This window comes from Lathamus discolor, chromosome 5, assembly GCF_037157495.1.
Source record: "Lathamus discolor isolate bLatDis1 chromosome 5, bLatDis1.hap1, whole genome shotgun sequence".
In the NCBI taxonomy this organism is placed as follows: Eukaryota; Metazoa; Chordata; class Aves; order Psittaciformes; family Psittacidae; genus Lathamus; species Lathamus discolor.
The window spans coordinates 25,438,291-25,451,073 of record NC_088888.1 but is presented as its reverse complement, the minus strand read 5'-3'; the positions used below and the strand labels follow the sequence as shown (position 1 = coordinate 25,451,073).

The following is a 12,783-nucleotide window of genomic DNA, read 5'->3' as shown; positions in this document are numbered from 1 at the left end:
GTATGAGAAGCAGAGATTTCACTGACATAAGCTGCAATGTATGACTTTTACCAGAAAAAAAATTTTGAAATTAAGAAATGGTAACTGCTGAATGGAGTCCCATTGGGACACATCGTTTTCATCACTTATCTTGTCATTTGTCTCCATGATCACAGTCAACACACTTTTCCTAATTGTTGTGGTGCTGTGATGGAATTTACACAGGGTGTTCTCTTAGGTGTGCCTTAATGGCATCCCACACTGCAAACACATATGCAACTCTTCAGTTACTAATTATATGTATGCACACTTAAGTTCTTTCCTTAACCAGAATGTGTTTTAAAGCATGCACAAATATTTAGCAAAAGTAACTTGATCCCTCTCTTAGTAGTATTTATTGTTATCATGATCATAAAAATACCAAGCTATGAGCAAATCACTTCAACATCACTTCATCAGCAACTTGTGTAAGAATAATGGTAACAATTGCCAGCATGTTCTGGGGAACTGTGAATCCTTGTTAAAATTTTGACCCAAAATCCCTGTGTAAGAGGAAGGAATAGGTAAATCCCCCCTGCCTGTGAATTAGCTCCACTTTCTAAATTGCTTCTGCCAGAAATAGCTTATGCTAGGATTAATAGAAGTACAGGGCTGGGATAGTCCTCTGGAAGACTGAGGGTCTGTTCGTCTGCCCTTGTATAAAATAGAGTATATCTGGATAATCCTTGACAGATGGTTGTCTAAGATTTAATTTATTAAGAATCTGCACTCACAAAAGGTGAAAAAAAAAAAAAAAAAAACGGAACACCCCCCCCAACTCTAAATAGTGTTTTCCTGTGGTTACCAATATGTGACAATTTAAAATTATTTTTTCTAATATTTCTCTCCCTTTCTACAAATTGTACCAGTTACTGCTTGTCCTTAGCTCATCAAACATGATGGAACAGCTAAGCACCATTCCCTTTAGAATTCTTTCAGTATTTAAGGGATTGCAGCTGGAGCCCCCTGCATGTTTGTGGGTTTTGTTGTTTGTGGGGGGAGGAGGTGTCCTAAATGAAATAAACCCATTTATTTTGGTCTCTCCTCACAGTTCAGAAACTGGATATTGTACTTTAGCAGTAGTGACAAGCTTCAAACTAGTAGAGATAGTACCTCATTGAAATTTACAGTGCTCCTGTACTTGTATCTTTGGTTGAACTTCCCTTCTCTGCAGTGGTATCACACTTACTATTTCTGTTCATGCAATAGGATTAAGTCTGATTTAACAAGTGTTTTATCCTTATACCATGACTTTTCTTTTTAATTCACAAAATGCTATGCTAATGTAATTTCTGTGTACTGAGTTCTTACTCTGATGATATGCATCAAACTAACTTTGTACCATCTGCTTCTGGGTCTGAGACCACCTTTGATAGATCTGCTGCAGCTGAAGATATACTGACTTAGATGTTAGTAAAGAACAACCAAAGAAACTCATTATTAAAGTTGCATATAAACATTACTACTTTTCATACTGCATGCTTTTTTTAAACAGAAAATGAAATAAGCAACTTAATACAAATAACCTTATATATATATGTCAGTAGAACATGGTTGACATACGCTGAAAACAAGTCAGCTCACTGACAAACTGATCGTAAATCCTTATCATCATAATGATGTGGACGAGGGAGTATTGGGCTCTAAATTCACTCTACTGATTAACAAGAATATATTGAATCTGAATCCTGCAGCACTTAAATACCACATAAGATACAAATGAGACTTTATCCCCCCTGGACCAGCTGCTTCTATGTGCTGGCTAAGTGCAAGTAATGCAGTATTTCAAGCTACTGTATTTTCATCTCAGTAAAAGCCAGGAATGAGGGACAGAATTGTCAGAGCAGTTGTCTTCCAAGCATCTCATTTCTCATAATAATGTAAACAATTTCTCTAGGTGTTTTATTAGATATTTCCAGTATCTAGCATGACCATGTTAAAAGTTCCTTGTAATTTTTTTGTCATTTATGATGTAAGACCATCCTTAGCTGTTGTAAATGCTTTTATATTCTACTTGCTATCAGATACATTATAGATAATCTAATACACTGCCATATTAAACATTTCATTTTAAATACGCTTCATGTTTTCTGCTGTTACACTCCATTGCACTTCTTTTCTTTATATATACATTATTAGCAAATATTGCATTGGTGTATGATTAAAAACAGTGTAGGTGCAACAGAAAGAAGAGATTATATTTTCCAGGGAAATATATTCTACTGCATCCCACAATCCCCTTCAGTATATCCTTTAATTGTTCTTTGTGTTTTGTTACTTTGTTTATAAGTGTAAATGATAGAACTACTATTCACTTGGTCTTATATGTGCTTTAAGAATAATGCAATCCTGGCATAAAGTTGGTGTGGATTTTTTCCTAAGCAACACATGCTAATTGGGACCCTTTTTTTTCTGTTTGACTTTTTTGCAGAGGCAACTGCTTCTCTTATGCCTCCTGTTAAAACAGGCTCTTGCCTGTCAATGGATGGGCGACGACATGAGAATGAGGAGAGCTGGCACGATGGCTGCAGGGAATGTTACTGTCACAATGGCCGGGAAATGTGTGCCTTGATCACCTGCCCTGTTCCTAACTGTGGCAACCCCACCATACATCCAGGGCAGTGTTGCCCATCATGTCCAGGTAACATGCTTTCTTCCATATGCTTTGTAATTGGGTTTTATTTCACATGTGTTCTTTTCTAATACGTGAAAATAATCTCATACATCATTAAGTAATAGGTATCTATGAGGGTTTCTATGCCCAAATGTAACAAGACAAGTGTCTTTCATTAAGATCTCACATGTGAAGAATGGGAACTTCAGTATTTAAACTATATGCATGTTGTGAGCCCTAACATGTTAATCTTTGACAGATTGAAATCTTTAAACTAGCAAAAGTTTCCAGTCTGTATTAGTTCTAATAGCAAATTCATACTCATATATAATTTTGTTACCTATAATAACAAATATAATAAGCCATTGCATTTTCTCTTTTTTTAATTTGAAATGGAGTTTTATTAAAATTTATCTCCTCATCTATGTTTCACATCCCCTCAAAGGAATACACATTTAAACAGATGTCTTAAGTAATTGAACATTATGATTCTGTCTTCTGAGGGAAAACTCCATGTCACCAGCAGATGATTTCAGTGTCTCCAGTGGGAAGGCCCAAGTACAATTAATGTTGCATTCCAATATAATTTTAATAAGTGTTAATAGTAGAACATCTATGATATTCATTGGAGTGTAGGTACAGTATAAGATTAATGCCCTTTAAAATATTGTAGGAATCATTCTGAAGACAAAGTGCTAGATAATTTGTAATTCAGTGATATTGTCTGACTTGATCAGAAGTCATGTTACAAGTAGGAACAACAAGGCTCATGATGCTACTGTAAATAGCAAAACAGTAAAACAGCAGTAGCAGGATATAAGCATTTATGAACTGCTTCAAATTCTTCGTAAAGAACAGGAAATCCTAGGGGCAAAATTAGCAGCCAGATCTTCTTTCTGAAAGTGACAGACACATAGGACCTAAGATAACCTAAGCCTTTAGATTATTTGGACAAATTGTGATCTCCAGTGGAGTTTACACCTTGTGGTAATTGGAAAAACCTAGTCCCCCAAAAGATGCAAGACTCCAAAAAGTGTGAGTCTCACTTTCAGCCTTTCTCAGTTTGCACTGCTCTCCCCTATGGAGGCTGGGCACTGTGGTTCCATGGCCAGCCATAGTGTTACTTTTGGCACTGGGTTTCATGAAGAAGGAGCTATTTTCAGTACTAAGTAATTACTTAGTTAATGAGGCCAATCTCTTAATGCTTAGCATCCTATTAATGACAACCATTAATGAAATTTTTAGCTGAGATGAAAACAGTAAGTTATGCAAACTATGGTGACAATCCTTTGCTTGCTTCCTTCTCTTCCATTGTTAAGTATCTGGCTAGTCTGATGGGGAATTAAGAAAGCATAATGTTTTTAAAGGGAACACTAGTGTTTTGTCATCTTGGAGCACTTCTGCTACAGCAGTATGCAGTGTTCATCTGTATGTATTTCATCAGATACTGTCATTCTGTTGTCCAGCTCCCGGCACACACGTACATTCACAGTCTGTTTTAAATAGTACAGTTCTTTCCCCTGTGAAACTCACAAAAATAAACAAAAATATTCAGTCAATATTGTTCCAGGAGGAACACACAAACAGGACATAACAGAGTATCATATTCCTAAAGTCATATCACCTGACAGGGATGTTATTTTCCACTTGTATTACCTGGAATTCAGGGCTGCACTGAACTTTTGGAGTACCTGCAGTAGTCACTCACCTTTTCCATAATGATTTGTGTACTATTGTAGGGGATGCTGTACTTCGTATGGATGGGCACAAGTTAGCATGTCAATCTTACATTAATCATAGAATCATAGAATAGTTAATAAACATTCAAGATTCAGAATTTATGTAGAATGGTGGTTCCAGCAATTCTGTTGTTAGGTTCCTCAAGAATCATTCCTGATTTTACTCTACTGTCAGCATACTTGTGTATATTGATTTACCTAACACAGAACACATCAGAGCATTTAAATAAGAGTAATGTCACTAGTTACTTTGTGTATGGAGAATGAGTAAATCCATTCGTAAGCCTAATGTTTAGCTTGTGGAAAAAAGATCAGGATGAGATTAGCAGTACCTATTTTCTCACGCTATGCATTTCTTGGGGGTGAGATCAGTGCTTGATTCTGAGCACCAGCATTGTTGGTCTCCTGTGTAAAAGGGTAGTTGCTTACCCAATAGTGTCCCTTTTATTGAGGTGCAGTGTCTGCATAGGTTTCTCTGACATTTTCTGCTTTTGAGGCGCAAGTCAACTAGCTTCTGTGTTAGCAAAGTCATACTTGGAGTAAACTCTTACAGTGCTAGGTCAGGACAGAGATTTTTTGTAAAGTGATTGCATATAGAAGTGTATGAATTAATACAGCCAAATTAGTCCTTGTGTGGTTTTGTTTTTCCCACTGAGGTTTTATATTTGTTGGAAAAGTACTTCTGATTTTATTTTGCAATGTATTGATTCCCCACTGATGTTATTAAATAATAATCATGGCTTTCAGTAGATAGTAATGCAGTTTGGAATTGTAAGACTGTGTGCATGTCACTCAAATGTGTCTGGCATGAGGATATTGAAATAATTAGCAATTCTGATGCACTGTTTTGAATTGCACTGTTAACCTATCAATAGGGAAATGGCAGCTCTCAGAGGTCATTTTTCAGGCCAAAAAAAAAAGGTGGTTACATTCAATTCCATATTTACTTAGTTTTCAACAGAGCAAATTACCTTGACTGCTAGAACACTCGTTATAACCATGTTTATATATATTAAGAGCTTTGAGTGATCTGTCACAATGCTTGTGAAAAGCTTCAGGTTTCCTGTAAGATTCAGAAAGCCATTCACTGCTACCGTTTTGCAGAACCGTGCTATCCAGCAAGCGTGTATTTCTTTGGTTAGTTGCTTCTTCAGGAATATAGTAGTTGTACATCTGTAGCAATTCAGTCGCAATCATATATCAATATTAATGGTGCTAAGGGAGCGGTAAACAATACCATGTGTACAGCAGTACTATCTGGCTATGCTTTTCTGATTATGAACAGCATATGAGCTGTAGCAAAACAGGCCTGTGAATTTGCAGAGAACTAAATGCAAAGGAGGTGGCTCAGAAAATTTCCAGAAAATAGTTAGTGTTGCCTTTGCCACAGCCAGTTAGGATGCGGTTTTGTAAAATGTAACATACTGTTCCAGCTGAAATAAAAAACAGTGACAAGATCTGCTCTCTCACTTCAGGTAAATGCTACTCAATCATATGGGATTCATAAATGTAAGCAGTAGGAAAAGCTTAGCATCAGCAAATCAGTGAAAGGTAAAAGAATTCCATCAAAGAAGAAATGTGTGAGTACTTTGTGAATAGAGTAAGATTGGCCAGAGTCAGTTTCTCTGAGTTCTACTGATCATTCTCCAGAAATGAAAGCAAAAAAATGTAACTGATTGCTGTGTCTTCGGTGTGGTAGTGTCCTTGAGCAAAGGGCATTCAAGTAGGCTGTGAGGATGCAGTTTGTGGCATAACCTTTTCTTGATGGTAAGTGTTGAGACACTTCCAAAGTGCAGGACAGGTTTATTTTTTCTTTTAGAACGCAAGGAGGTAAAGCGAGTTCCCCCAGCTTTGGAGGACACTGAACGAGGGAATCATGTTTGGTTCATTACTTAACTTGAAGGAGGTTAAATCTATTCTCTAAACTGCCTGGGTTAGAGACTGGGTGAGCCTTTCAGACAGGTGTGTAGAGGTGATGTAATTAATCATTTGAAAAAGAATTAAGGTTCATTTGGAGCGATATACTACCTGGAAGCATGAGTCTACACACTGTGGCATCTCTCTGGATCCGGTTTCTACTTCAAAGACTGCAGTTAGTTAGTTAGTTAGTTAGTTAGTTAGTTAGTTAGTTAGTTAGTTATTCATAACGGAACAACATGATGAAGCACTTTTAACAATGTTAAGTACTTATAGGATTTTAGGGGTTTGGGTGGGGCATTTTTGGTTGTTAGGGTTTTTTTTTTAATCTGGCACCAAATGTTACAGATACTTATCACTCTGGAAACTGAAAGGTAGAGAGTTGAATCTGGACTTCCTAAATCCCATTCTTGCACATACTTATCCATCCATTCAGAAATTGCACTGATGCAAGTATTTAGCAGTAAAGAAACTGTCCGATCAGTGTGATTTTTCTGAAAATCACAGTTGTCTCTTGGAATTCCTGTATCAAAGGTTGGTCTGATTTATTCTGAAATGCCAAAAAACCTTGAAGTCATCTGATTCATCTTAACTAGTGTTTATTCAGACTGATTATCAATTTTTTTCTTGTGAGATGCAGGTGTCAAAGTTGAAAGAGCTTCAACTCAACTACTTGCAGCTAGTTTTGTTATTCCTAATTTTTTCAATAGTAACAGAAATGATGAATCTCGGGTACATTTGCTAATCGTTAGAGTCGCAGCTGATTTTGCCTGTCTTCCAATTCTGTTTTTCCCAGATGAAATAATTGTGCAGAAGCCAGATCTCACCAGTCCATCAATCTGTCATGCTCCTGGTGGGGAATACTTTGTAGAAGGAGAGACATGGAATATTGATTCTTGCACACAGTGTACATGCCACAGTGGACGTGTCCTGTGTGAGACTGAAGTCTGTCCACCTCTTCTTTGTCAAAACCCCACCCGCACACAGGACTCCTGCTGCCCACAGTGCCCAGGTATACACTGACAACCAGCTTTTATCAGAGTTTTTTCTTGATCTGAGTATGTACAATGGGAATATTGAATGTTTCAGTGTGTGTGAGGTTAGTTGTTGCCATGTCTTTGTTCTTTAGCAGTTTGGAGTGAGAGCCTGCAGTCCGCTGTCTCAACTGCAAAACTTGACTGTGTGCAAGAGATACCATACATGTAAAGAGCAGTGGTAGTCCTCAAGTTTGACCATTTTCAAAGGCAATCTAATAATTTAAGGGTTGCATGAGAACCAGAATCCTTGGTTGGAAGGTTTGTGAAATATAGAGTGGCCTGTTAATGGAAACATGCAGAATTAGAGAACATTCAAAAGTAGTCAGAGTGCTAGGCCTATACAGGCTTGTTTCTTTTCCTTTCTACATGCTTTGGTTTCTGTGAACATTTTTATTTCTATCTTACCTATTTGGAATTTGGTCTAAAAAATGCTTGTGTTTGCTCTTACATTCACCTGGTATGATTTGAGAGTGACTTGAAGGCAGCTGAGTAATATCAAAGCGTCCCAGCCAAGCAAGTGTGCCAGATTCCTCCTAGACTACCTGACAGTATCAAGAAGGTAACAGGATTTGGTTTCCCCTGTGGAAAGAGATGCAGTTATAAATGAACACAAATTCCTATTTTACATATCAAATGGGGGAGTTAATTGCAGTGGAAATTTATTCCAAACCTGTGAATTCCATGTGAACTCACTGAGAAAATATTTGTCTTCATTAAAACCAAAATTTTGCCATTTCTTCTACAGGGTATTTTGGGTGTTTTTTTTCTGACAAAATATTTTCAGTAAAATACATTTTCAGTCAGTTCTTCTGACTTTCATTTTCTCAATTTTAATAACAGTGAGCATTTGTTTAGCTTTATAATACTGTTTGGATGAGCTGATCTTTTCTCACTGGCTATATAAGGAGCTTATTCTCGTAACTTACACAGTTACTGAGAACCTGTGCCCTTACATATCTTTTTTTTTTTCTTCTCCTTTTCTTATATGTTCTCTGCACATACTTTTTGATCTGTAATGTCTGTCAAGATACAGCTTCATTACAGAAATGTGTCACCCCTCTGTGTGGGCATGAGAATTAAATCAGACCCCCTGGCATCAAGATGAAATCCAGTCAAATTCCATTTGTTTCTCAACAGTTTATAATTAGCTCATATAAGTCCACTAGTGAAGGCAACAGCATCATAATAGCTTTCCACTTTGCATCATTCAAACATTTGAACTGACATGGCAGAAGCTGGGACTCAAGTTTTAGATTTAAAATTTACTCTCTGGAATTTAAGCTCTATTCCTATGTACCATTCAGTTCAGAGCATTCTGAGGGGCTGCTTCTGATGGCAATGGTTTTTCACTTTGCTGGACTCCTTATTTTCTCCCCCCCCCCCCCCTTTTTTTTTAATAAACCCAATAAAAGGTCTACATAAATTTTATTCTAGAGCACATCATAAGATCTTCATCACATGTAAGGCCTGAAAAGGCGTAACGTTCTGTACCTCTAGTTGTTTGAAGGAAGTCAGCCAATGTGTTACGATTCCATTGTGTTCTTCAAGAGTGAACCTTCTGTTGGTGGGAAATACGAGACAAGTTATCTACTTAAGTTAAATAACTTAATCTGTTTATATTTACAGATGAGCCTCTTCAGCCCTCTTCATCAACCAATGAGAGCATGCCCAGTTATTGCAAAAATGATGAAGGTGATATTTTTCTGACAGCAGAGTCCTGGAAGCCCAATGTCTGCAGTAGCTGCGTTTGCATGGATGGCATGATTAGATGCTATTCAGAGTCTTGCCCACCAGTATCCTGTGAGAGGCCTGTTTTGAGAAAGGGACAGTGTTGTCCTTACTGTATTGGTGAGCAAATAAAAATAGTTGCTAATTTGCTGTTACCTTCTTGGGAATAAGAACGATGTTTTATTTCCAAACTGAAACATATTTTCCCTGTTCTGGGGAGATGCAGTTTGTGCCTTCAGTTGAACTGGAGAGTGAAATCAGCGTAGGGAGCTTTGTGGATCATGATTTGTGGATTTTAGGTGGAAGTGCACAAAGATATAGATACAATTTGCGTACAAATTTGAGAGGACATCCTCCTGAAACCTTGATGATATACCTTACTAGATGAAAGCATTACACAAAAAATGGTTTATATAAAGGAAGATCTGCCAAGTAGTACATATATTATGTCAAAATTTAATAATAGGATGAAAATGCTAATTATGACTGCAGAAGATAGGCTGAAGCATTGTGAAATTTCACGGAGTGGAGAAGTCTTAATAAGGCATCTAAAATAAAATACAGGAAAAAAGAGAGAGGTCACTAAAGATAGTTATAGAAGTGAGGCAAAATTATGTATTTGAGAAAAAATTAGGTTGTTGGGGTTTCTTTTAATAGTAAAAATGCATAAAGAATTAAGGACCATCCACTGGTTTTGAATTTAGAGTTTAAGTAAATGGTATATGCTGTAGACAGTGAAAATTGCCAGGCATTTTTAAAGTTGCAGAATTTGAGATTATTGATCACTTCATTTTATTTTGAATAGGAATATTTATTTACAGATTAGTCCTTTTTTGTGAGTTCACAGTAGGTACAAAGGCTATAGAATGGAAGCTGCTGATAGAGAAAAGTATAATAGTCTTACTGAAATTAACTTGTCATGGTTTAACCCCAGCCCTGGCAACTAAGTACTGTGCAGCCATTTACTCACTCTCTCTGACCAATACCCAGCCCATTCCCAAGTGCCTTCTGGGTAACTTCCCCCAGTTTATATACTGGGCATGATGTGCTATGGTATGGAATACCCCTTTGGCTAGTTTGGGTCAGGTGTCCTGTCTCTGCTTCCTCCCAGCTTCCTGTGCCCCTTCTCATGGCAGGGCACAAGAGTGCTTGCTCAGGGTAAGTGCTACTTAGCAACAACTAAAAAATTAGTATGTTATCAGCATTATTCTCAGACTAAAGCCAAACACAGCACTGCAACAGCTACTAGAAAGAAAATTAACTCTATCCGAGCCAAAACCAGGACGTGAGTCCTTGTAGCATTCTTGGAAAGCATTCAGAGCTTACTATAACCTTCATTTCCAAAAGCACTAGGGGGAGATACAGTAGAAAAGAATTCAGTAAAAAGGCATATAATAGAATTGACGGCCTGTAAGTGTCGTTAAGTGAGCATGTGATTCAACTTGCCCATCTATAAACAATAATTAGTCAATATCAGAAATATGTCAGAAAGGTTGTGGAATCCTTTCAGATATGTACCATTGATAGGGGTCTTGAAATCTTTAATTTGTTGCAGATACAATATCTTCAATAATAGGTGATAAAGTTTTTTAGAATATATAAGGAAGTCCATCAAATAAATGATTGGAAAAGATAGAAAAATACCAAAATTTCAGTTGCCCATGGAATCCTGCTTAGATTCCTGATGAGGACATTTTGAGGGGAAAGTACTATGTTATCCTATTATTACCTTATTGTTTATGCTCATTATTATTTGCATAAAACATAGGGAGGATTTAAAGACTCTTCGACAATTGTCTTTTGGCAGGCTTTTCTCCCTGTGATTGACTTTGCCACCGTAAGGATCATTTTAATCCAGAATACATCTCAACATTAAAAAAAAATGCTGTATGCACATTGGGCAATCAAACCAGTAGATTCAGAACATGAGCCTTTGTACTATATGGGAAAATTCTTTATGTGAAGAAAGGGATGCATCAGGGGGTCTAGTGCCATGAACTGCAAAAATAAAAACACTAGAACTTGGTGCCTACACCTTCCATGTCAGGTTTGCAAATATATACCCACAACATGGAGATAGGGCTTTAATTAATTTACTTTGAATCCCATATAGTTGCACAATATTGCAAACAGTTGAATGTGTGAGCTGTAAAAGCATAATGACTTTTTTTAGTAGCAACTGCTCAGCAATACGAAATGCAGAAGCCAGATTTTAATTATTGCTCAGATGTGGAGACTTTGAATGATGATACGTTTTATTAATCCAGGTTGTACTATGTTGTCAGAACATTTTGTGGTCTAAATAACTGAAACTCAAGGCAACTTTTTTACTGTTTTCTATGACTTATGTAACTCTTGCCTGTAGGAGGAATAAGGGCATGTACTTCATTTTTGTCTTTCAGGTTCTTACTGGTTTACTTTTGAGAAGTACATCTTTGTGCAGATTCTTCCTTATTATTTTCATGTAATAGTTGATAAAATATAAAATAGGCAAACTGTGGAAACCAGTCTTCTTCATTTGTTGGAGTTTCAGAAATTATGCAGAGGTTTAGCACTGCATTTGGTTCTGCTTGTTTCTAGAGCCAGATTGGGTTAATGCCTGACAAAGTGGCATAAATTCAAATCCAGAATTTTACAGGCTTTGAATGCTTTGTTACTTGTCTGGATCCTCAAATTCATCCTGTGTGTTCAACATTCTTCTTTCTCATGCAGAGGGAGATTAATCTATAAAGACAGCCTTATACTTCAGAGAGGATAAAGGGAAATCTATTTGATTAGAGACAAGATTAGTCTTCTGCAGAACAAAGCAATGCTTGTTTGTTTACAAGATGAGATTGATTTACTGGTGCATCTAGAGGAAATTTGAGAGAAGACAGGAAGAGCTAGACGTGATGCTCTGAAGTGCGTTTTTGTATGTGGGTTTCTTAGCTCCAAGTCTCTCTTGTTTCCACTCTCCTTGAGCATTTGTTGGTATTGTGGCTTTCACCTTCATCCTGTACTTATACTTGCATAGAGATGGACACGAGAATGGGAGATACACACAGGATAATTCTTTCTTAGGACTTAGCAGTTTCCTCTTGCGGTTCAAAGGTGCAGTGCTGCTATTGTAATTTCATCTGTGTTCATTTTGCTAAAAAAAAATTACTGTATTAAATTGGGATGTGTTCTTTACAAACTTGGAAAATCCTGAGGAAGTTGGACTCTTCCAGCCACACCAGCCGCTGAGTTGAAGCTGTCCTGAGTGGGGCTAGGTAGCAAATCATCCCTGAGTGAACAGAGAGTGCTCAGCTTAGGCCTGCAAAGGTAATGAGCAGTAGAGGACCACTCAGGCTGTGTGCCTAACCCTCTCCCAGCCATATGCACTTTGTGGCCAACACAGGGCTCCACTGTCTCTGTGTGCCAGTACACGTGTCAGCTGTGGAAGAACCAGTGTGCTTTCTGCACCTTGCAGCCACCTTTTCGTCTCACTCTTCCTTTTCCATGTCCACCCCATATTCACTTACAAAATCACCTACGTGGAGGGGTTGGGGCCATGCTTATAGCCATGGCAATCATGGGATACCCATACCAAGGACCACTGAAACTTTTGTCATTTTCAGATAATTCCATTAGTATTTTCACTATAGTACTTCTTGCTGGTCTCCTTTTGCATTTGAATTTCTGTTGCATTGGTCTGCTGACTGCTGACCTTGTTATTCCGGATGATGTCAGTCTATTACATTGTCACTAA

At 37.5% G+C, this 12,783-nt stretch overlaps 1 protein-coding gene across 2 annotated transcripts in view; it reads left to right on the top strand.

Annotated features, from left to right (window-relative positions):
- The window catches only part of CRIM1 (cysteine rich transmembrane BMP regulator 1), a 212,441-nt gene that overhangs the window by 181,328 nt on the left and 18,330 nt on the right, over window positions 1–12,783 (top strand). For both annotated transcript variants that reach the window (XM_065680092.1, XM_065680091.1), the window contains 3 exons: window positions 2,450–2,659; window positions 7,085–7,300; window positions 8,952–9,173. In XM_065680092.1, the coding sequence (XP_065536164.1) occupies window positions 2,450–2,659; window positions 7,085–7,300; window positions 8,952–9,173 (648 nt within the window). The remainder of the gene's footprint in view (window positions 1–2,449; window positions 2,660–7,084; window positions 7,301–8,951; window positions 9,174–12,783) is intronic.